At 41.6% G+C, this 22883-nt stretch overlaps 4 protein-coding genes and 1 long non-coding RNA gene across 5 annotated transcripts; 2 read left to right on the forward strand and 3 right to left on the reverse strand.

Moving 5' to 3' along the window:
• Positions 1 to 574: 574 nt before the first annotated feature.
• On the reverse strand, positions 575 to 6068 carry anxa11b (annexin A11b). Its single transcript, XM_077738469.1, has 15 exons — positions 5924 to 6068; positions 4494 to 4875; positions 4388 to 4425; positions 4178 to 4303; positions 4009 to 4096; positions 3838 to 3932; positions 3651 to 3764; positions 3483 to 3573; positions 2952 to 3031; positions 2818 to 2874; positions 2653 to 2746; positions 2483 to 2578; positions 1979 to 2037; positions 1682 to 1804; positions 575 to 1584 (listed from the first exon to the last, which is right to left on the reverse strand). The coding sequence occupies exons 2-15, from the start codon at positions 4864 to 4866 to the stop codon at positions 1525 to 1527; spliced, it is 1494 nt and encodes a 497-aa protein (XP_077594595.1). The 5' UTR covers positions 4867 to 4875; positions 5924 to 6068; the 3' UTR covers positions 575 to 1524.
• Positions 6069 to 6266: 198 nt separating this feature from the next.
• Positions 6267 to 8450, reverse strand: ppifb (peptidylprolyl isomerase Fb). The gene is made up of 6 exons (XM_077738470.1): positions 8190 to 8450; positions 8044 to 8074; positions 7532 to 7620; positions 7350 to 7446; positions 6841 to 6916; positions 6267 to 6719 (listed from the first exon to the last, which is right to left on the reverse strand). The coding sequence occupies exons 1-6, from the start codon at positions 8340 to 8342 to the stop codon at positions 6584 to 6586; spliced, it is 582 nt and encodes a 193-aa protein (XP_077594596.1). The 5' UTR covers positions 8343 to 8450; the 3' UTR covers positions 6267 to 6583.
• Positions 8451 to 9537: 1087 nt separating this feature from the next.
• On the forward strand, positions 9538 to 11643 carry LOC144211551 (uncharacterized). Its single transcript, XR_013329621.1, has 3 exons — positions 9538 to 9697; positions 10003 to 10182; positions 11048 to 11643. It is a non-coding gene; the product is annotated as an uncharacterized LOC144211551 (long non-coding RNA).
• Positions 11644 to 12599: 956 nt separating this feature from the next.
• On the forward strand, positions 12600 to 21260 carry LOC144211549 (wings apart-like protein homolog). The gene is made up of 20 exons (XM_077738903.1): positions 12600 to 12918; positions 13504 to 13979; positions 14069 to 14735; positions 14976 to 15307; positions 15449 to 15672; positions 16228 to 16323; positions 16399 to 16572; positions 16637 to 16773; positions 16857 to 16968; positions 17590 to 17838; positions 17910 to 18021; positions 18093 to 18190; positions 18369 to 18445; positions 19156 to 19310; positions 19381 to 19496; positions 19570 to 19758; positions 19836 to 20046; positions 20140 to 20228; positions 20295 to 20390; positions 20466 to 21260. The coding sequence occupies exons 2-20, from the start codon at positions 13526 to 13528 to the stop codon at positions 20529 to 20531; spliced, it is 3654 nt and encodes a 1217-aa protein (XP_077595029.1). The 5' UTR covers positions 12600 to 12918; positions 13504 to 13525; the 3' UTR covers positions 20532 to 21260.
• On the reverse strand, positions 21083 to 22457 carry LOC144211550 (protein Fer3-like). Its single transcript, XM_077738905.1, has one exon. It carries the CDS (start codon positions 22361 to 22363, stop codon positions 21872 to 21874), a length of 492 nt encoding a protein of 163 aa, XP_077595031.1. The 5' UTR covers positions 22364 to 22457; the 3' UTR covers positions 21083 to 21871.
• Between the last annotated feature and the right edge of the window lie 426 nt (positions 22458 to 22883).

Below are 22883 nucleotides of genomic sequence, written 5' to 3' on the forward strand. Positions count from 1 at the left end.
TGTCACACAGCTGTAATGAAACCATGCAGGAGTTGCCGTTCATTCTGTACAAATCCCCAGGTCACAGGTCAATTTGAATGCGTTGCAATCTGTTTTATTGATTCATGTCAGACTGACATCATGCCGGTCGGTGTCCCAAACAATTTGAGCGATGGGTGCACATAGGAGCGAGCGTGCAGCCTTCTGAGTAAATAATTCAATCCACGTGTCTGGAAATCACCATCACACTTGGTTGTGTGATCTGTCTAAAAGCAAGATCTTCTACTTTGAAGGAGGTATCACCGCAAACTCCCAAATATCACCATTAAACATTCATCTTTTGGCTGCCATGTTAGATAATGGATGAGCGCAAGCGGAGGGGAAAAGGTGAGCTGCTGAACTGAGTCATTTGTCAGACCCTCCGAGGCCTGCAGCCCATGGACATCCATGCGTCCACAATATGGACGCGATTTATAGCCCGGAGGACGCAGTTCGCTGTCCTGAACCATTTCATCACACACTATCGCTTATGTAAGGCAAATTAATTGCACTTTTTTGCACAATGTATAGTTTCTGAAATAAAAGACGCAGCATGTGTGATATATCCTGTTTTTTTTAATTGACAAGACAGTCATGTCAAGATTTAAAATGAAAAGATTATGAAGTGAAAAAATATTCAGTTGTAAAATGTGTTGATTGTGTCCTCTAGTGGCAATCAAAAAGAAAGCCAAGATCATAACAAAACAGAAAGTGTACTCCAGCAAACGCAACAAAAGCAAAAAAGAATATTTTAGTTCAGTAACCTGGCATTGAATGGCAGTTTGAAATGTATAGGCGACCAAAAGAAAAATATAAAGTTCCACTATAATTTTGTACATACTGTATATTAAAACACTTCTATTACATTGACTCACTCACTTTGACGGCAATAAACGTCCAAAATATTGGAAATCGGAAGACCTAGTGGCAATTACTTGCTGCCAGCACCTTCTGATTTCAAAAGATTGGACATCTACACCATAAAATCCACTTTGTTGATATCCAATATAACATTACCAGTGGGCGTATATTCTTTATCCTCTGTGAAAAAGGACTGATATTGCCAATTTATTTTAAAAGGGAAAATTAAGTCGAAACAAACCAATTCTTAAGTCAAACTAACACTGCAATTATGTATGATTTAACAAATTTGACTACCATAACGTGTGTAAGTTAAGCACCATAACAATATTGTAATTATAGTAGACTACGTTATAGTGTGTATATAAGTATAAACACAAAAGATTAACATACAGAGACAAACAGTGTTAGACATGCAGCTTCTTCATAATGATTTTGTTTTAGATAAAATTTCTAGGCACGTGCATATTTTATATGGTTATGTTAGTCTCTAAAGCTTTAGGCTATTTGGCAAGTAACGACAACTAAAATATACGCCAAATATAATGTGTCTAAATAAGCAACAACCTTTTGACATGAACAGACTTGCTGTATATGGATGGCATTGATGATCTGTCTTGTCCTCTTGTAACTTTGTCGTTTTTTTTAGTCGTTGCCTCCACAAAGCTTCAACAACAACTTCTTGTAGTCACCGGAGGTGTCACCCTGTACAAAGAGACCCAAAAAAGTGTGTTGCTGGCCTCTTGTGGCAACTAGATACAATCATAAGGGTTGAACTGGTTATGTAATAGTCTTAACTTACAGAGATGTGAGTGTACAGAGACTTCCCGTAAGTCTTCACGTACACCTGTCTGATGTCAATCATGTCAATCTCAGAGCGAGATATCATGATCCTCACCAGGGTGCGGTCTTTGGTCCCGGCACCCTATGTCCGAAAAACAAAAAACAGTCAAATAGACTAAATGTCCAAATGATTGGTGACAGTAAATGTGCATGCTGAAAATTGTGATGTTTTGTTTTTGACACATATTGCCACTAAGAGACATCCAGTCCATTTGAATAAGGATATCGATTGGTCGCTTATCAGCGACGACTGTACCTGCATGGCTTTGTGCAGTCTCTCGGCAAAGTAGGCAGGAGTATTCTTGATGCATTTTACTAAGAGAGAAACATAATTATGATAGTTATGACTATGGCATATGATATTCTTCAGTATGGATTTTGCTAATTTTCTTTCTACAACTATCAGATGAAAGCCTAAAAGCTTGGAAATGTGTGGAAGAAAATATTTAAGTTAATTTCAGAAAACACTAACAGCGCAAAAAATTATGCAGAAGCTCAAATGTAAAAATATTTCAGCTATTTTCCAATTATTTATGTGATCACTTATTGATGTTGACTTATTTGTGTTTTTGCCTGCTTATTATGTTGACTTATTTTTGTTTTTGCCTGCTTATTATGTTGACTAGTTCTTTATTTATTATAATGGTTTATTAATTATTTGTATGCACTGCATGTGGAAGCTTTGAATCTCATTCCACTTGTATAATGACAATAAAAGCATTCCATTTCTAAATATGTTTTTCCTTGGAACTTGACTTACCCACTGCCACCATGCCAGACTCCACATTGCCTGACATTTCCCTACAAATGCTCTTTTCGATGTCTCGACCACACATCTGCTGATACTCTTGAAAAACTGTAAACAAGTCCACATCTATATAAAAACCTGTCTAAATAGAATAATTGTATCCTTTAAAACTAGATACCAACCAGCCCGCAGGTGAGGCTTGCTGCGAGCACACAGTATGGCATTGAATTGAGACTCATCCGTGCCAACTTTATTCTCTCCTGCAGCATACAGTTTCTGGAATTTTTAACAAAAGTCAAAGCAGGAAGTGTGGTAATAACCTAGGAACAGTTATTCCAGCGAAGTACCTGAGCATCCTGTTTGGCGAGGGATATGTCGACGTTTTCTCTTTCGTCGCGGTTGCCCTTAAGCAATAGAAGAATTTATTGGCACGGCAATTTGCAAGAAGCTTTCAGAATTATTGACATTGATGCACTCTTACCTGGGAGAGGGACACTAGAAGTCTTCGGAAGTGACCAGAGGTGTCACTGTTGATGGCGTCTTCCAGACTTTTACCATAATCTGGGAACCAAGCATGATATTTTAATAATAACATAATTTTAGGAGGAAATAGAAAATTCACAGGTAAAAAACACCTTAACTTGCGTCACTCTAAATTTAAGGTGCTGTTGTATTTATAGGCTGTTTAATTATATTCGTTCATTCCTTTGCTGAACCAACAATCCTTACAAGGATCACAGGGGTGCTGGAGCCTATCCCAGCTAACTACGTGTACATAGCTAGGGACAATTTAAAGTGTTCAACCGGCCTACCCTGCATGTTTTTGGGATGTGGCAGGGAACAGGAGTACCCAGAAAAAAACCCAAGCAAGCCCAGGGAGAGCATGCAAACTCCACATAATGAGGACCAACCTGGGATCGAATCTATGACTCCGGAACCCCAGACCCAGACACATTGATGACCTGCCCACCCTTTTTATTATAGTATATCATAAAGATAGTTTAAAACTAACCTTGTTTGTAAACCCTTGTAATTTCCTGAATCTCCGCATTGGTGCGAGATGAGAGGATTTCAATGAGACAGGCTTCATCTGTCCCGGCACCCTGAAAGAAAAATAGAATGTGTTAATACTGCATAGTAATATATCAAAAAAGGAGAATGTGAAAATATGCTAACTAACCTTAATCGCCTCTCTGAGTTCTGACGCATCAAAATACGCCGGGCTCTTCATCATGGAAAGAACCAAATGCTCAAAGTTTCCAGTCAGCTCAGATTTGAGGTCATGGACCAAATCCTGCATGAAATTTGGGGAAATGATTAGTCAATTTCATGTGTCCACCCCACCGAAAACTTCAGTTAAACCAAACCTTTCCGTAAGTTGTTTTGTAGGCTGCCACCATAGGAACTCTCTGCTTGTTGCTACGACTTCCAAGAAGCTCGATGATAGCGTTTTCATCCGTGCCTGTACAAAGTAGTCACAATGACTTTATGCAAGTTGGTGAGAATTTCCATCACTTGCATATTCTGTGTGAACGGACCAAAACCCTTCATGGCCTTTCGAAGAACTTCAACGTCTCTCAGTGGATCTGCTCCAGGAAAATCCTTAATAGAGCCTCTGAAGCCCATCTATTTTTTTGCAATAGAAAAAAAAACATGCAATTAAAAGTGCCTTTTTAATTGTAAAAATGGCTCGCTCAGGTATCTTACAGGGATGGCTGGTGCTTGAGGATTAGTTGGAACTCCGCTTCCATATCCACCTCCGCTGGGGTAATTGGGCATGGGTTGCTGACCTGGTGCCGGCCCCCCTGGGTATCCCTGTGGAGCCCCACCTGGCTGCAGAGCATAGTTGTCAAAGTAGATGTCAGCATGAGGTCATTATTACCAACATAATTTCTGATGAACAAGGGTTTTACATACCGCGCCATAGCCTCCTGGTGCCGCTCCCCAGCCTCCGCCTGTAGAAAAAGAATGGTTTGATCCATATTTTCTTTTTAAGACAGTCAAAATCGACATTTTTTTTTACCTTGAGGCATGGAAGGATATCCCCCTTGTTGTGGTTGTTGGTATCCTCCAGCCTGAGGTGGATAACTTCCAGGTGGTGCAGGGTAGCCGCCACCCTGGGGAGGGTAGCCGCCTGATGCTGGTGGGTAACCACCTGCTGCAGGGGGGTAACCACCCGCCTGGGGTGGATAGCTGCCTCCCGCCTGAGGGGGGTAGCCTCCTGCTTGTGGTGGGTAGCCTCCTGCTTGTGGTGGGTAGCCCCCGGCTTGGGGTGGGTAGCCACCGCCCTGGGGAGGGTAGCCGCCCTGGGGAGGGTAGCCGCCACCTTGGGGTGGGTAGCCGCCACCTTGGGGTGGGTAGCCACCTGACTGAGGAGGATAACCTGGGTAGCTCATCTCCACAACCTAAGGGTTATAGGAAGTAAATAAATAACTACTTCTTGAAATTACATACAAGAGGAAATTGCACTGTGTGACATTTTTGGTGCTTTGGTTCCTTGTTTTCTTGTGCATTCATTTGCATTAAAAGCTTTAATCTTCACAGAGAACTATAGTCTTTTGTCCACTCCTTTGGAAGAATATTTGGGATACCAAAACTGTTGCTATGACAGCATCTGTTTTAAATTTTATAGTTTGATGCTAAGAAGTGCAAGTGTACTTTGGAAAATAGTGTTATTACAGGCATGATGTTATTAGTTATATATTGAAAGTATCAAATGATCTTCCATTGTTAATGGAAGCCAACGTTAAAAAATAAATTATCACAATGGGAGGGGTTTCCTTTTTTCGGATTTTCACATTTGACCTTTGAACGCACCGGAAGTCCATTCATGTAAAAAAAAGTATACAAGTGAACCCAAAACAGTTTATTTAGTTGTATTTTTACTACATACGTAATAGTCCAAAATTCGTATTTTATATCAAAATCAAGAGGACGCTAGTAGAACATTGTAATTACTAATTTTACCAAATATGTTTAAAAAGTAGTATCCCAGCATGTGCCTGTAGTTTCTTTACAGTGCTGCTCAGTTTTGCAATGACGTACATATGAATAAAATGTAATTTCCATGAGATTTGATGAGATTATTTCCCCGATGTCCTTCCAACATTACGTAACACCCAATCCCTCCCTCGAGTTAGCTTCTTTTTAGCATCTACTAATAGCTTGTTAGCATGCCCTCTTGTCGAGTAATCCATCGCATAACCAGTAAAAAATCAAAATATAACCTTCCAAGGTTAAATCCGCAGTTAATCGTCACTACACCGTTAGTAGATCTATTTCCCTTGTTAGAACACCAAGTCAAAAACGAATCAATGTGACATTCCACAAACAAATCGGTGGAAAAACACCTACTAACAAAATTAAACAGTGGGGGAAGTTATTATATTAGTCTAGTAAAAACTAAAGAACATCGTAAATGTGTTTTTTTTAAGATAAAGTAGCTTTTCTTACGTGTCAGAAGCTGCAGTGTACTCCGCAAGAGGGTCGATGGGGAGTGGAAAAGGGCGTGTCCACTCTTATAACCAAAGTAAATGAAAATGACAGAGCAACCTTTCCACCCTGCAGACCATCTTATTGGGTTTCACTTGTTTTTGTTATTCTGTTACCAAGGACACAAATATAGAGACAATGCAACAGCTGTACCCACAATACCGGCCCATTTGTGACTAAGTAGCAAGTGGCAAAAGGACTCGTTTTGCATGCATCTTAAGCAGTATGTATGGTGTCAAAAGATTGTGTCATTGTTGACAAATAAAAGATATGTTTGCAAATAAATTTCAACTTTCACAGAAAATAATGCACGAGTTGAGTTCACATTTATTGGTAAGACATTCAGGTGCATCAAGTGGTTGCCAGATCTAAATTAGTAATGTCCCGAGCCAATACTGAGTATAACGGCATGGTAAAAAGAGCATCATATATATAAACAGAGCATTTATTCGTGTAAGGCTCACTTTACCACACAAAATTCTGCCATAAGCAAAATATATCTTGAAATGAAACGGCTCAAGTCAGGAGGATAAAAGAAAAAAAAATGTATCGGGACATCCCTAATCTAAATTTAAGACACTTTGCTCTGTCTCATTAAGAATTACACCCGGAATTGTCCCTCTACTTGAGCTCGCCACAATCCGTGATGGTGATCTTCTTCGACGTGCGTCCCGACCGCGAGCCGAAAGTCTCCACTTTTTGCACCACGTCCATTCCTTCCTTCACGCTGCCAAACACTACATGTTTACCGTCTAGCCTGCATAAGGAAGACAAGTTAAAATGACAGCACCTCCAAGTAAAACTACAAACTTAATCAACCCTATGAGATGGCAAATGCAATATTTCATCTCAAAACAACAGTCACCAAAACCACGTACCATTCAGTCTTACTGGTGCAGATGAAGAACTGAGACCCATTGGTGTTAGGTCCTGCATTGGCCATTGACAAGATGCCTAAATGAAATAAACATGTTTCATTTTCAGCATTTTACATATTTTCCACCACTTAAAATTCTCTAAAAGTCTCTAAAGGTGAAGTCTTGAACATTAAGGAATTTATCATAAAAAGAAAAACCTTATTATCAACTAAGCAAGGTTTGTAAACTATATTGATGTAAACCTATTTTTGACAAGGGAACTAAAAAAATGACCACTACTGCCAGTCTATTTTTTCTAGATTTTTTGTTTTGTTTTTGTTCTACTAGTCCAATTATTTGGTGATTTTTTTCAACTGACAATTTAAATTGGACTTGAACTGGTAACTGGCACAGTGTCATTTGCAGATGACCCTGCCGACCCTCCCTTTTAAAATAGATTGGATGTGCTTCACCATTAATGGCATTGAAAAATGATGATTGAAGCCATTAGCCATTGAGCAACTAGCTACCAGGTCCAGTGTGCTTCAGCTTGAAGTTTTCATCAGGAAACTTCCTCCCGTAAATAGACTTCCCACCAGTTCCGTTGTGGTTTGTGAAGTCACCACCCTATTCAAAAACAACAAAAGTTAATATATGTATTTATTATTGAAGGACTAGGCAAAAACATAAAATATCAGGTGTGTTGACCTACCTGGCACATAAACTGAGGAATTACACGGTGGAATATAGAACCCTTGAAGCCAAAACCCTGTTCGCCTGTGCACAGCGCCCGAAAGTTTTCTAGGGAAATGAAATTATTTTCTTTATACATTTTTTTTTATTCTGATGCAACATATTTGCACAAGCCCATAGCCTGTATATACTCCCATTTGCAGAATGAAAGTTGTCATTAGTAATTACTGTATAACTGATAAATAATATTTTTTACAAATATTTGCAAGAATTTGAGCAAAAGATAGATTTGTATTAACAGGGATAGAAATAATAATTCAAATAAATTAGAGTTGTAATTGTACACGTTATACAATGCAACGTGTAGAATTACTGATTCCACGTGGTCAAACTACAACTTGGATTTATTGGGAAAAATAGTGATGTTTACTTTTATTCTCCCCACAAATTTGACAAGCAGTCCTCTGCTAAAATGTAGCCGAGGCTGACTTACAAACATAAGTACTACATACAAAACATGTGCCAACCTACCTGCAGTTTTGGGCACAGCTTCAGCGTTGAGCTTGCAAAAAAAATGACATAACACACACTCGTTACTTTGACAAGCAACAGACATGCATTCAATGTCAAATAAAAGTCAAGTATTGGTTTGTTTTCCCAAGCTAAAATGTCCTTACCTCGAAGGTTACCCTTCCAAGAGGCTCGCTATCGGCTGAAATGTCGAAGTAAACTGTCGGATTGATGTTGGCAGATGCTGGGCCGCTACTGCATAGTCTTGCAGCAGTAAACGCCAGCGAGCACAGTTTCACGCGGTTCGATATTAGCATCATTTTATCTTTAAAATAATTTTCAAATTTGCCTCACAGGACGAACGAAGTGCTTTACGTCATTCACTCGCGCAGTTAAGGTTGAAGCTAGCGCGGGTCATGGGTCACGAGAACCATAGACTTCACATAGACAAGTGGAGTGATGAGCATAACTAGCGACCATCTTATGTCAGACAATTTCTATGGCAGACTGTGATTTTCTTCCCTAAAATACTGCTAACTCTAAAGAATTCATGTATATACTAATGGTTTTGTTTCTATCAGACAACCTTACTATGCTTCGTGCTGGATTTTAGAAAAAATATACAAATAGTCTTAGGTGTCCACTGATATTACAGTATATGTAGTGTGGTACACCCTAAATCGGTGGTCAGCCGATCGATCGAAGGGCACAAGGAGGCAAAAAAACATGCATACTCAGACCCAAACCTAGGAGCAATTTAGAGTGTCCAATCTGCTTACCATGCATTTTTTTTGGAATGTGGGAGGAAATCGGAGTACCAGGAGAAAACCCACCCAGGCCCCAGACCCCCCACTGCAAGGCCTTTTGTATGACAATGGCAGGAATAAGGCATTCTGAATATCTTTTTCATTTTCTCAACAGGAAAAACAACCTAGAACATTGAAGGCTGTAGCGTGTTGAAAGGCGATTGTCATTCAAGATTACAGTATATGGGTTAGGATTAGGGTACGCCCTAAGGCTCGACCTGTTTTACTGACTTACTCATAACTATTAAATTTATCATTTAACTGCCATTACCGATGAAATTCAAGTTTAAAAAAAAGACATGGATGGATGATTTTAAGTAGTAGGCAAATGTTGCATAGCATGTGTGAAAAGTGGCACTTTCTATTCTAGTTTATTGATGCATTTATCGCATATTTTTCTCCCTCCTTGCCCAAAATTCTTGTCCACTCATATAATGGTGTTTTTAAATGTGTACAGGCTAAATACCAACAAAGGACTTAGTTAATGGAAATGACATTCAACACACCTTAAACTAATTAATCTAGCATCATTATCTTATGAAGCCAAAGAAAAAAACAAGAATTGATGGTTACAGTAACTCAATGTTAAAATCCAACCTGAATTGTAAAAAAAAAAATAGAAAAAAAACATTGCCTGTAATCTGAACCCTTTTATCGAATCTTCATCTTTTCAACTTCTGTGCAAAACAAAAACAAACCAACTGAATTATTTGGCAGTGAATTGTAGCCAAAATTCTGTCAAAGACAAAACCAAGGTAATCAGAGAGTAGGTAACGCCGAGAAAAGGGGTGTGTATTATATGTAGTTTGTTCGGTTTCACACACAGTTTCATTCTAACATTTGGGCGAGGGAGAGAACTTCCGTCAAAAGTGAGTAAGACCATTTTACTTATTTACATTATGCTGATAGGAAGGCCTTACATTGAGCTTTGTATGCTACAATAACAACATCACAACAATAATACAATTCTAACAAGAACTAACAACTCAATCCGCTCTTTCTAAAAATATATTCATTCATCTTATATGATTTAGCACATCCTTGAAAAGGTTGCGGGGGTCCATAGAGGTTAACTAAGCTGAGCTTGGGCAAAGGGCAGACTACACCCTAGAATAGTTTTCCTAAAAATGTTGACTTCAATGTTTTGAAATAAACTGACTGATTTCGTCCAAAGGGATGGCTCTATTCACCTATCCAAGTGTGGATGTCAACACTTTCATCCACTGGTGGAAACAAAACTGCCCGTGTTTGAGGCAACTGCAGGAGGAAAAACAACGACAAGCACTTACTGTGTGTAAGATGAAGTGGAGTTCGATGAATGATATGGTATCATTTTAAAGTAGAAATGGCAAAAGTAATAAGGATAGTTCTTCAAACGCCAACACCCTCGATCAGCTGCCAATTAGCTCTTGACAATTATTTGCACACACTGGTATTTTTTGCAATCATGCCAGTCAAACCTGTACAACCCCTTTTTTAAAATGGTATGTTTTTTTACCTGAACCGGTCGTCATTGTTAGATGGAAAACATTTTCTCACCCAACTGTATCTGTAGACTAGTTTTACATTCAAAAGCTAATCATATACTTTATCCATGACAATCTTTTACCATATCACGAATTCCAAACAAGATCATCTTATGCAAATACTAGTTATGTAGCTAGGCTGAATACATTCTTTACTTTGTACTTTATGCTTTTGCTTTGTTGTTCTGTGGCCTTTGCGACTGTATTGTCTAATTTGTAACTGTTGGGGTTATTCTGGGATACTATTATAAATCTGAGCATTAATCATTATATGTATATTCTAATATGCGCTTGCAACGAAGACAAACGCTCAGTATATCTGTTACCGATCGACACTTCCCCCTGCAGCTGGCCCTGAGGACTTTTAATTGTTTTGCCCTATTCTGAGGACTATTGAACTGACATCTCACCCCATCCCAGGGTACGAGAACTGTTGATCTGGGTCTGCAATGAAGAACCATGAAGGACTCTTGCAGATGGCTATCAATCACCTCCAGGTTCGCCTGATATGGAATTGTTTTGCCGAAGGGAGGCTTGTTTGTTTAATTTCCAATGGATTTTGTTTTTGAGTTCTAACCTTAATTGTTATGATTCAATACCTGATATGCGATGATTGTTACAGCTGTTGTTTCGCTTACGCAATTGGATTAATCAATAATCATGTAATTGTTACGATTTGTGGCCTTAAATCAGCAGGAGAAATTGTCGCTTTCCAGAATCATTCGTGACGAGGACAATGTCAGAATGTGTTCTCCCTTGCAAGTTGATCACCAGAGATGCCAAATTAATAAAGATCTGCAATCCATTCCAATGTTCACTGACATAAAAAAATATATGCTGGTTTGGGTATTCCTTGTTTTGGACAAAAAGTACCCCCAGCAGTTCCAACGAATAAAAGAATTTGGACCAAAAAAAGAGATGTTTTTTTTTATTGACAATGGCAGGAATAAGGCATACTGTATTTATTTTTTGTTTTCTCAAAAGGAAAACCAAAAAAAAAAGTGCAGCTTGCTATACCGGTTTGTTTACCAAAATTCCTCATACCTACTACTTACTTTAAATAACATTAATGATGATATGCAAGTCTAAAAAAAACATGGAATGTTGTTTTTAGGAGTATTCAGTTTCACATTTACTACTTACTTTACTTTAGGTTGTCATCTGCTTTTGGCCTGAAGTCCGCTGAGATGGGTTTCGGTGACCCTGTTAAGAATAAGCAGTGTTGACAATGAATGAATGAATGAATGACCAATCAAACAAAAACAAAATAAATCAAAATGTATTATTAACGAATTTGCTAAATAGGATTGTAAGAGGTGATTCATTTGGGCAATGAAACCAAATCTCAAAGACGTCAACAAAGCACGTTGTTATACTTTAATAACAGCCTATCTAAAAAAAACATTTCAGGTTACTTTGATTTGCTTTGTACTTTGTGCTTTTTGCTTTGCTGTTCTGTGGGGTTCCAGTTTTTGTCCAACTCTACAATGTCTTTTTGAGTCCGATTCAGTTACCGCAACCAAATGGCGCTGTTTAAGCGGCAGCCGGCGGCCACGGTAGCTTTGTCCACTCTTGTTCGTTTTGTGTTTTGCGGCTTTTATGTTTTAATGATTTGATGATTTTAATGATTTGATGATTTTAATGATTGATGCTGTTTATTCTGTCTAATCACCCTCTTGCTACCTGCCACAATGTAATTTCCCGAATACGGGATGAGTAAAGTTATCCAATCCAATCCAATCCAATAACATTTGTTGTCAGCAAGCAGGCAATTCTGCAGCCACACATGGCAGACTGATGTAAAACATTTTCTTCTCTATACTTTACACTCAACAAATTTGTAGTCAATACTTGTAATAATGCCCATAATACAGCAAATGATGTTGGAAACCCCATCATGTGTTCAAACAATAAAATCACAACCCTGTGAGCAAACGTCATTGTGGGCAGTCATGTGGAAGTGACACTTTACGAATGTTACTGAAGCAATTGAAAGTCGCCTCTTTGTCACTGGTCTTTAAGAGGGGCTTTTCCGTTTCTTATTTTCAAAATAAGTGTAATGAGGATTTTATAACAGTGCATTGTTGCTGACTATTAATCATGTTCATCAAAATAAAAAAAATATTTTGATATCATTTTTCTTATTTTTCTCCCCAAAAATACATTTAATAAGAGACTTGTATTTTATTCATTTCATTTTAACTTTTACTTTTAAAAACTTTCAGTCAATTTCTGGTCAGGGGTTGTTGTGCTGTTGTCTAACTTGACGTAGTTTGCTCCAATGGAATGGAAAGCCTATCGTCGCCCTAACAGGAGGAAACAATTGGGTTTTATTTTATTTTAACTCTGTAATATTTTACAGATTTCCCGTGTATAAATGTCATCAAGCCGCGTTCTCCATTTGATTTAGCGTGTGCGGATTTTGTCATCGATGCATTTGGCCTTTGCCGGTGTCCGCGATTGGCCTTGTTTATGCTGAGCTTTGGATCAACGAAGCAGGCCTCCGGTCCGATGCCAGTGTAACATCTCCACTGCTTTGTCCTGATCGGTCCATTACTCTCCAAGTAAGCTCCAAAACACATTTTTTTATTCAATTCAAGTGCTCTATGATATGCCCTTGGTGTGTGCGCGTGGGATTTTTTCGGGCAATGGCGAGATGGCGTTTATTGTTAGCCATTAGCACGTAGGAGTGCTAATGATCATGCTAACAACTTATACGGTAGTAATTGTACAAGTTCCACTAAAAATAATCAGATCGGCCGTTTTTTTGCCATCAAAATACATGCACAAGTGGAACCAATGCCCCTGCCTTTTGGATTTGCGATTTGGCTAAGTTTAGCTTTGTTTTGGCACAAAGAGGTGGAAGTTTACTCATTTTTAAATAGTTATACTATCATAACATCTCTATTTAACGATCGCATAAAACAAAGTATACTAAAAGGTTAACAAAACGTCCATGATAACGAATATATTATTATTATATTATTATAACAGTTTCCAAAGACATGAATGTCATTTTTCCAAACTTCATACAATAACATGTTAACATATTTTTCAATTTTTTTGCTAAATACTGGAATAACTGAGCCAAGTAAAGTGGAACATTTAAAATTCATGGTCACACTTAATCTTGCAATCTTCTGTCTTAGAAAATATGAACCAGATGCAACAATGACATCAAGATTTGGTAAAACCTACAGCCGCAAGGGAGGAGAGGGCACATCCAAGTTTGACGAAGTGGTGTTCACTAAGAGGGGCACTCTGAGCACAAAATGGGGTGACACCACCTTCAAGGCCAAGGTGGGCTGTAAGCGCACCGGCCCCCCAAAGGGTTCTTCGGCTCCGGACAATCACAAGAGAGCTAGGAGCAGCGGGGATGGATCAGATGACCCATTTGGCTTCGACAGCGACGAGGAATCCAAACCGGTTTCTTCTCGCTGCAAGGCATCACCCGCCAAGGCGCTGTCGACGGAGCCCCCGCGGGCGGAGAAGCTGGGGGTCTCTCTTGAGTCCAGAAACTGGTCCAGCTTCCATGAAGGACTCCACTCCTCAACTCATGAGACGCTGCGGCCAAGCAGGACAGAAAAGTCCACTTCGGTCTTCAACAGCAGGAATTCTGACAAAAGTAATTAGAGCTGCTACTAATCATTATTCAATCACACTTGGAGTCAGAATTTTTTTTTTTAATCTAATGCGATTTTGTCTTTGCACCAGGAAAACCACGAAGCACCTCACCATCTTCAGAGAAGCAGCACAGCTATGCGTGGTATCAAAATGCCTCTGAGAGCGATAAAAAGCCTTTAGCTCAGACCACCACCTTGAAGACATCCGCCAAGGCCGAGTCCTCCTACAGCTCTTGGGACACTCTCATGGGCTTCCGACCGCCCTCTCCCGTCCAGGAGCCACGGGACCCCGCCCCCTCGCTTTCCTGGACTTTGCCAGACGACAAGCTGCCCTCGCCGCCTCGACTGCAGGACCCCACCGAAAGCCACGATCCGGACGGCAACTTCGGCTTGGCCGACTACTGCCGGACGCCGGCTTCATCGTTGCCCGAGCGGAACTCGAAATGTCGGACTTATCGCAGGCCCGGCAAACAGACCAAAGCATCAGACTGTAGCATTTCAGCTTCAGAGTCACTCACGTTGGTATCTGGCGTCGACGACAAGACAGTGGTGCGTGGCGGCCGGACGAGGGACTACACCGTTCTACATCCTTCTTCCGCTTCCATTTCTAATGTCACCAATCAGGCGGGCGGTGTGGAGGAGTTTAACATAAGTGCAGCCACTCCCGGGAGTGGGACTAGTGCCCCTAACAGCAGCGGTGCTGCAGAGAAACTCGAAGCGGGATGGCAACGGAAAAAGGCTGAGGAACAGCAGGGCAGGTAATTGGGAGTTGTTCAGATGCTTGGACATTACATACATAGAATGCTAGATCTGTAGTTTTACTGTGTTATAGAGGAGTATGACATAGACTCTCTGTGGATATTTGTTATTGATTGATCCAAGACTGTGGTATGACCAAGCAGGGTAGACAAGTAATTCGTTGTTTCATTTTTTGATTCATGACATGCACCAACAATTCCCGAAATGAACTTGACCATGCCCTTGTTTCTGCTCTCCAGTCAGAACCAGTCCAGATCAAAGAAGGAAACCAAAACAGACCTGTTTGGTTTCGAAGAAGCTGACACCCATCAAGACAACAAAGACCATAATGAGTGCGATGGGTCCAAATACATAATCCAATACTTTGGTTTTGACGACATGAGCGACAACGACGAACCTAGCACCCTCGAGCGCAGCGACCGCAGGCCTAAAGCCAGAACAAGAGCCAAAATGGCAGCGGTTGCCGAGGAGGACTTGATGGAACCCATCAGGAACTGTGACACTCTCGGGGGACGTACTCCAGAGGGGACCAAGAAATGTTCTGAGAGGCAGAACAACACAATACAAACAGGTGAGTGAATGCGCAGTAAGTCGCCCACATAAATTCTATATTTGGAGTGCGAGTGCCATGGGAGCTGCCCTGTGTTCAGCATTTGATATGAGACTCTCCTTTTATTTCCTTTTCGCACAAATGTATGATTTTTGTCATCAGAAACCGCTCGTCAAGTCTTGGACTGCGCTGTGCTGAACTTTTCGGAGGACGATCTCAGGGTGGTGGCCACCGCCCCCAGAAGGCCATCTCAGAGGAAGGCGGCTGACAAGAACCAGGATAAGAACCAGGATAAGAACCAAGATAAGAACCAGGAGAAGTACCAGGACAAAAACCAGGACAAAATCCATGACAAACATCGGAGGATCTTCAGTGCACAAAAAAAGGTGAAACAATCTGACATTGTGATCTGGCCTTGAAAAAAAAAACAAGTATTTTCATTCAAAGTGGAAAGGAATGTATAAAAATGGTCCAATTTACCCCGACCTCATTTTAATAGAGAAATGGCACTCAACAGTGTTTAGACCTGGCTGTCAAGTTGATGGTCCAACACAGCTCATCTGCTCAGTCCGCTTTTTGTCTTGGCTTATTAACCCTGCCATGCACCCCCTAATATTCCCTCACACTTGCACTCCAGCCCTGCTTTTGTTTTTCATGATGAGTGACAGCTACCCGGTTCAAATTTGGCACCAACACTCATGGGCCAGCCAAAGCAATGAAAAGATGCTGGAGGGGGGTGTGGCTAGGGAGATCAAGTCTGGCCCCTTCTTGACTTTTCTGGGGGTCTCATAAATCCCAATCAGCTCAAATCAAGCTGAGAGGACTTTTGGCAACCCTGATGAGCTTTTAACCACAAATGGCACCCAAACATGTTTATGCATTGTCACCTGCGGGTATTAAGATGCCACTATTACACTATTTGGTTTGTGCTTTTGTTGTAGTCTCCCACCAAAGCTGTGTACAATGCCCGACACTGGACACTGGATAGCGAAGAGGAGCCCACTCCTTCCTCTACGTCACGACCACAGACAAATGCAGTAAGACTCGGACTAGAAAATTCCACTTTTGCAATTTACCTTGTTTAAAATAAATAAAAAAAACATGTTCCGCAGGCGCCGCGGCCCTCGAAAGCATCAGCTACCGACGTGCCGTCTACCGTGCAGAAAGATGACGACCTATTCAAGGCCCCACCGCCTCCTCCCAAGGTCACCAAGTTTGTCAACGTCCCTACCGACCCCTACCAGGACACCGTTACTACACTCAAGTGTCGCAAAGAACACAAAGAGGTATGTACAGAGTGCCTGTTGGCTTCTTAGTGTCCCCCTAATGGTCTTTTCTTGCTTCTGTTAGCTATTCACGGTGGTTCAGCACGTCAAGCACTTTAACGACGTGGTGGAGTTTGGCGAAAACCAAGAGTTCACCGATGACTTTGAGTACCTGGCGGCCGGCCTGAAGAGCGGTCAACCGCTCAACACTCGCTGCCTGAGGTAGGAGGATGGTGACTCAGCGGCAAATGGGTTGCCATTTTCTCTTTTCTGGATCTCACCATGCTCATGATTGGTGTGTACAGTGTAATCAGTCTGGCAACACGTTGCGCCATGCCCAGCTTCCGAATGCATCTGAGGGCACGAGGGAAGGTGGCCCAGGTCTTCAAAACGCTCAACGACGCCCCCCAGCATCATGTATGTTCATTAGATTCATTGCTGCAATCAGGAATATTTTAGAGTTCCCACAGGATCTTTAATTTATGAGTCTTGATAAAGTGCAATGTAATGGCATTGACATTTTTTATCGGAGGTTTTAAATTCTTCAAAGTTTCTCTGCATTGCATGAAGTTATATCCGAGAAAAGGTTTTTGTTTTTTAAGCGAGGTTTATGAAATTTACCCTTGAACAGGCATTCAATTTTCTTTTCAGTAGACTTTAAAAAGATCTTTAGTTTTTTTCACATTGTAAACTGTGAACCTTTCATTCATTTTTATTCGACCTTTTCTTCACATTCCATATTCAAGTCTCACTTTTAACATTTAGACAATTCAACTGATTTCCCCGCATTTCCATTCACTTTTGGGGGTGGGAGAAAAAAACATGGTCTTTCAGATAAATTCAGGTGTTGGATGAAGTTGAATGAAGAAAATGTGAGCTTTTATGCATTACTCATTGGACAATATTGACTTTGATAGACTAACCAGATTTGCCATGTAAATAAACATGTGATAATTCAATCAGTTCAATTGTTGCAGATTACATTTTTTGGCTTCTGAGTTAAGTGAACACTTGTTTTGTTTTCCCCATTTTGTGCAGAACCTGGCCATGTGCACTGCCTCTCTAATGTACATTCTTAGTCGCGACCGACTCAACATGGATCTGGATCGCGCATGTCTGGACCTGATGATCCGCCTGTTGGAGATGGACCAGGACCAAAGCGGCGGCGTTGTCGTGGTGGACACGGGTCCACAGTTGAGCGCCAGGGAGATCTGTAAGATGAAGGAGAAGATCCGCAAGCTGTGTGACACAGTCCACAACAAACATCTGGACTTGAAGAACATCACGGTGCGATTTATGCGCATTATACAGTTTGTTATTGCAAAAAAGTGATGCTTAACCTACTCTTGTTACCACAGACGGGTCACCTGGCCATGGAGACGTTGTTGTCACTGACTTCCAAGCGGGCGGGAGATTGGTTCAAAGAGGAGTTGCGACTCTTGGGAGGACTGGACCACATCGTTGATAAAGGTTATATAGCTTTTATTCTCTTTCTGTTTGTGGGCAAGCACCACATTGACAATGTTCATGTTGGTTCACAGTGAAAGAATGTGTCCACAACTTGAACCAGGAGGATGACGAGGACAAGCTGGTGTCGTCCTTGTGGGGATCTGAAAGATGTTTACGTGTACTGGATAGTGTGAGCATGGCGCCTATCTTTGTATAATACACATTTTGTTCAGACTGTAAGTGGTAATTAAGTAGAAATTACAGCACCAGTGAAATTGTGGGGAAAAAGTGCTCTATAGTCTGAAAAATGTGGTTACTTAGTGCTTTGGTAAATTGTATTGAGATGGTTTTGTATGTGTGTTTTTAAGGTGACGGTCCACAATGCGGAGAATCAGAGCTACTTGATTGCCTACAAAGATTCATCACTTATCATTTCCTGTGCAAAGTGAGTAACCAAACATTTCAGTGAGAAAGTGTACACAACACAGCACACAACATGTTTGGGTGAACCGGAAAAGATGGCGAAAATGAAGTTAAGAGCCACACTTGTTTTTCGTTTGCCCTTTGGGTGACTTGACCTTTAACCCAGAAGTTCTCATGGCTGCTTGGGGATGAAAAGTAAGATTGTGTTCACAATGAGCTTCAGTATCAGGGTAAAATGGGCCTCCCATCTGGTCTAGTAGGCCTTCAGCTGCCTGCTCCTTTAATGCCGTTAACCGCCACAACACACATAGTATTATTTAACTTGATTTTAACATGCACTTCCTCATCATTGTCACATATTGCCGTCTTACAAGACAATTTCCCCTTCCAGCTGTTGCTCAACACCTGCCCTGACAAACGGAAATATGCTCAGACATTCGCTATGCCATTTTGATTTACATTGTGCCCTGTATAGTGATTTGTTGAATTCATGGGGTAAAAAAAATAGGGTGTTCTGTTACACTGACAATTCATGTACAATCATATCTAGTCTAGATAGAAGGTTAGGGTTAGGGTTAAATAAAACTATAAAGAGAAAATAGAAATCAGATTTTTTTCCCCTTATTTCAATGTCACTACAAAGGGATTTACTAGTGAATTTGCTACTTGTTGTGCAAGTGCGATTTTGTTTTTCTTTCAACCCACTAAATTAACGCCCACACCTCCCCACAGAGCACTGAGGCGCTGTGAGGCAATGATCCAACGCTACAGTACAGAAGGGAGCAGTGCACCAGAGAGCACAGTCTGTGGCTCTAACGTGGCCAAAGCCGTGGAGAACTGCATGAGGGCCATCATTGGAGTTCTTCTCAGCCTGACCCATGACAACGGTTAGTTGGCGACCGCTCATGCAATGTCAAGTGTAGCAGGTTGTATGTGAATGCGCACTTGTGCCTGCAGAGTGGGGCAGCACCAAGACGGGTGAACAGGACAACTTGATCACGACGGCGCTCAACTGTGTTCTTAGAGTTCCTCAGTATTTTCCTCAAGAGAAGAGGTTTGACATTCGAGTTTTGGTGAGTTAGTTTATCTTATGTGGATGTCGTCTTGTTCTTTTGAGTGCATTTTTTAAAAAGGTGGTTGTTGTAGGGTTTGGGCCTGTTGATCAACCTGGTAGAGTACAGTGCCAGGAACCGCTACTGTCTCATGGAACTGGAGATTGAGGGAGGTCAGGGTCCCTGCGACTCCACTGTGCTCCTCATGCCTCCAAAACAGCAGGAGGTTATTGTTAACAATGTCAGCAGCGGTCCTCTAAGCGCAATCGCCGCCTTAGTGCAGGTATGTGTTGTTGTCTTTGGCAGTGTTTGTGGTTTGTGGAGCATTGTGAAACGGGACGTTTTGGTCTCTGTCCCCAGTTGTTCCTCCAGCGCGAGCGAGCCGCCGTCCAGGCCGAGGCGCAGACCGACGACCTCATCAAGGAGCCGACCAAACCCGCCGACAAGAGCGGCGAGTGGCGGGAGACAGGCGGCGAGATCCAGTGGGTGGCCAACGACAACCACTGTGAGAATGACGCCAAAGAGAACGAGAAGAAGGAGGAGGAGGACGGCGAGCTGGACCTCAACAAAGGTGACACACTTGGTTTCAAGTGAACAACATATCAGCAGCCAATCTGAATGTCGTACTGAAACACTGCTGACCACCATCTCATCCAATGTCTAGCTCTGCAGCACGCGGGCAAGCACATGGAGGACAGCATCGTGGCATCGTACACGGCTCTGCTGCTGGGTTGCCTCTGCCAAGGAAGCCCGGTGAGTGGCGAACATCTCCCTCAGTGGACAGCGACACCTTAAAACTTAACAATTTTACCCTCCTAGATGAATGTGACTACTGTGAGAGAGAACTTGCCTCAGGGGGATTTCTCCATCATGACGGAGATGCTCAAGAAGTTCCTCAACTTCATGAACCTCACAGTAAATGACACCACTCACTGCCTCCCTTGACTTGGAAAAGTTCAAAATGTAACTATTTTATTTTTGTCTTCACAGTGTGATGTCGGTACTGCAGGGCAGAAGTCCATATCCAGAGTCATCGATTATCTGGAGCACTGCTAGACACCCACACTCATAAACATACCCACACAAATCCATTTTCAGTCAGTATTTTCACTCCACCTCCACAAGTTTGACCTTTCAGTCAGATTTGATGTTTTAAATGCGTTCACTGTACCTCCCATCTTATTATATGGTTTAACGCATAAGTACTCGTGGAGAAGAATTGTTGGAAGATTTAAGCTAGTTCTGGGTGGGTTCATTTTTGTCGCCGTTATCCAAACGTTTCAATGCCATTTTGGTCCATGTTAGTCGTCATGGGGGTGGTTGCCAGGTCCTGATTATCCAGCTGTCTTTACTCCTTATTGAGTTAGTACAAAGTACCTCATAGGAGACCAGTTGAATGTGCCATTTGATGAACTTTTACAAAATTGGCAGGATGTCACATTTTCAAGGAATTTGACACTTTTTGTCCCTATTGAGAACTGAAATATATGTCTCTTAACTATAAAAAAAAATTAAAAAGCTTGTTCAAATGATCAACATACACACAAACGTTTACAAGAGCTTTATTGAGGAACGTGGAGGATGTTCGTGTACATACTATTTGTAGATATTTTGCCTGAGAAGCAGTGCATGACGGGAAGTGGGTGGGTGGGTTGTCTTTGTGCGGGGAGAGGCCTTGGATGACTTTTTGGATTTTTTTTTCTTAGCAGGGCGGCTGCGTTTGTACTGGGTCTTTGCTTACATGTACATACTTTGAAAAGAATAAAAATTGCTACTTTGACAGTACTTTGACCTTTCGTATATGTCTTTTTCTTGAAAACGTGAGTTCTGGATTGATCTTAATGGTCATATTTGATTTTTGAAAGGATTTTTATCAATTTTTATAACATACTTACTCTTGCATATACTTAGTACACTTTTTGACGATCATTTAAGTCCTATAACTAAAATTACCTTGTCAACTTTCTTGAAATACCCCAAAGGTGGTCACTATTGTTGTTTTTATTTATGAAAATAGCAAAAAAAAATATAAATATGAAAACAAATGCAGAATGTAAGTACTTGGAACAAATCAATAGGCTTACAGTAAACCATCACTGTCAGTATTGTTATTGCTTGTGTAAAATTTGACAATCATGTTCAATACAACAACAAATGATGCCATTATTTAATAGGACTAATCAATGTTTTAACTTGCCATGTTTAGAGGGAGCTCAAGCAACAAACCTGAGATTTTTTAAACTGTAAAACAGGAGAAAATGAATTACACAATTAAAAAGGACATGAATAATTAAACAATGCATTTTTTAAACACATACATTTGCGTAAAAGATCAACAGTAAACCCCAACATCCCAAAAGTCACTCAGTCCGACCATTGTTTTTAACGTGTGGTCCTCAAACCAGCTCCGCGGCAGCTCGCCTATACGACCCCGGCCTGCCCTCCTCTTCTCGGGGGGATGACCCTCGGGAATCTTCCCCATGGTCCCTCGTCTCCTCCTCGGGCGTTTCGTGCAGAAGCTCGCTGAGCGTAGCGATGTAGATCTGGGCCATCTGGAGCGTCTCTGACTTGGACAGTTTCTTGTCACTCTCCAGCTGAGGGATGACGCTTCGCAGCCGGTCGAAGGCCACGTTGAGCCCGAGCATCCGTCGCCTCTCCCGGGCATTGGCGGCCAGGCGCCTGCGTTTCTGAGCGCGCTCCAAGGAGCGCGCGTCCGGCTGCAGGTGCACCGAGGCAGGGCTCAGGCGCAACTGCACGATGGTGCAAGGCGACCAGGCGGACTCATCCTCGGCTTTAGCTCGCATCTCGCTCGGGTCATCGTGGATGGTTTGGAGTTCCTCGGGGAAGACCGAGATGAAGGGCATGAAGAGGCTTCTGCGTGGAGGCATGTCTCCTGAGACCCGAGATGGACATCCACTGGGTGACAGGCTTGCGTCTTCTCGCCATTTATGCGCGTGGTAGGCGTGCGCGGGTCAACAGCCGGAGGGTGGCCGCCTGGCAGGGGGCAAGGGGGGGTCTATTGGGACACTTTTTTTGGAGAGTTCATCAAAAGTGGATTAGAGGCGCGCGAGTGGGCAGCTGCGAGTGCGCACGCCCTCCCTTCGAAAGAGTTTGCACAAACGATACAATTAAAACGTCACGCCCATGGTTTCAAAACATATTTGGCTTCATTTGATCAAATGAATGTGAATTTGACCAACAATTATGGATTGTTCAACTATTTGAGTTGAAACCAAGTAAGTTATTGTTTGCCATTGACAGGGATGGATCCCTAATTCAATTGAATGAATTAAATACTATTTCTTGATAAATCATTGATTTCCTTGATAATAATTTACGTCTAATTCATTGAAACTGGGACAAATGGCTGTAAATAGTCATGGATTAGATCATTAGAATGAGTAAAAA

The sequence above is a fragment of the Stigmatopora nigra genome, chromosome 18 (assembly GCF_051989575.1).
Source record: "Stigmatopora nigra isolate UIUO_SnigA chromosome 18, RoL_Snig_1.1, whole genome shotgun sequence".
Classification (NCBI taxonomy): domain Eukaryota; kingdom Metazoa; phylum Chordata; class Actinopteri; order Syngnathiformes; family Syngnathidae; genus Stigmatopora; species Stigmatopora nigra.

Coding starts and splice junctions, on each gene's coding strand:
- anxa11b (XM_077738469.1), bottom strand. CDS start 4,866: ATGAGCTACCCAGGTTATCCTCCTCAGTCAGGTGGCTACCCACCCCAA. Junction 4,304..4,387: donor CACCAGGAGGCTATGGCGCG/GTATGTAAAACC, acceptor TATGCTCTGCAG/CCAGGTGGGGCTCCACAGGG. Junction 3,574..3,650: donor AACTCAGAGAGGCGATTAAG/GTTAGTTAGCAT, acceptor TTTTTCTTTCAG/GGTGCCGGGACAGATGAAGC.
- ppifb (XM_077738470.1), bottom strand. CDS start 8,342: ATGATGCTAATATCGAACCGCGTGAAACTGTGCTCGCTGGCGTTTACT. Junction 7,621..8,043: donor AGCTGTGCCCAAAACTGCAG/GTAGGTTGGCAC, acceptor TCATTTCCCTAG/AAAACTTTCGGGCGCTGTGC. Junction 6,720..6,840: donor TGCACCAGTAAGACTGAATG/GTACGTGGTTTT, acceptor TTCCTTATGCAG/GCTAGACGGTAAACATGTAG.
- LOC144211549 (XM_077738903.1), top strand. CDS start 13,526: ATGACATCAAGATTTGGTAAAACCTACAGCCGCAAGGGAGGAGAGGGC. Junction 17,839..17,909: donor TGGACTTGAAGAACATCACG/GTGCGATTTATG, acceptor TTGTTACCACAG/ACGGGTCACCTGGCCATGGA. Junction 18,191..18,368: donor GTTTACGTGTACTGGATAGT/GTGAGCATGGCG, acceptor TGTGTTTTTAAG/GTGACGGTCCACAATGCGGA.
- LOC144211550 (XM_077738905.1), bottom strand. CDS start 22,363: ATGCCTCCACGCAGAAGCCTCTTCATGCCCTTCATCTCGGTCTTCCCC.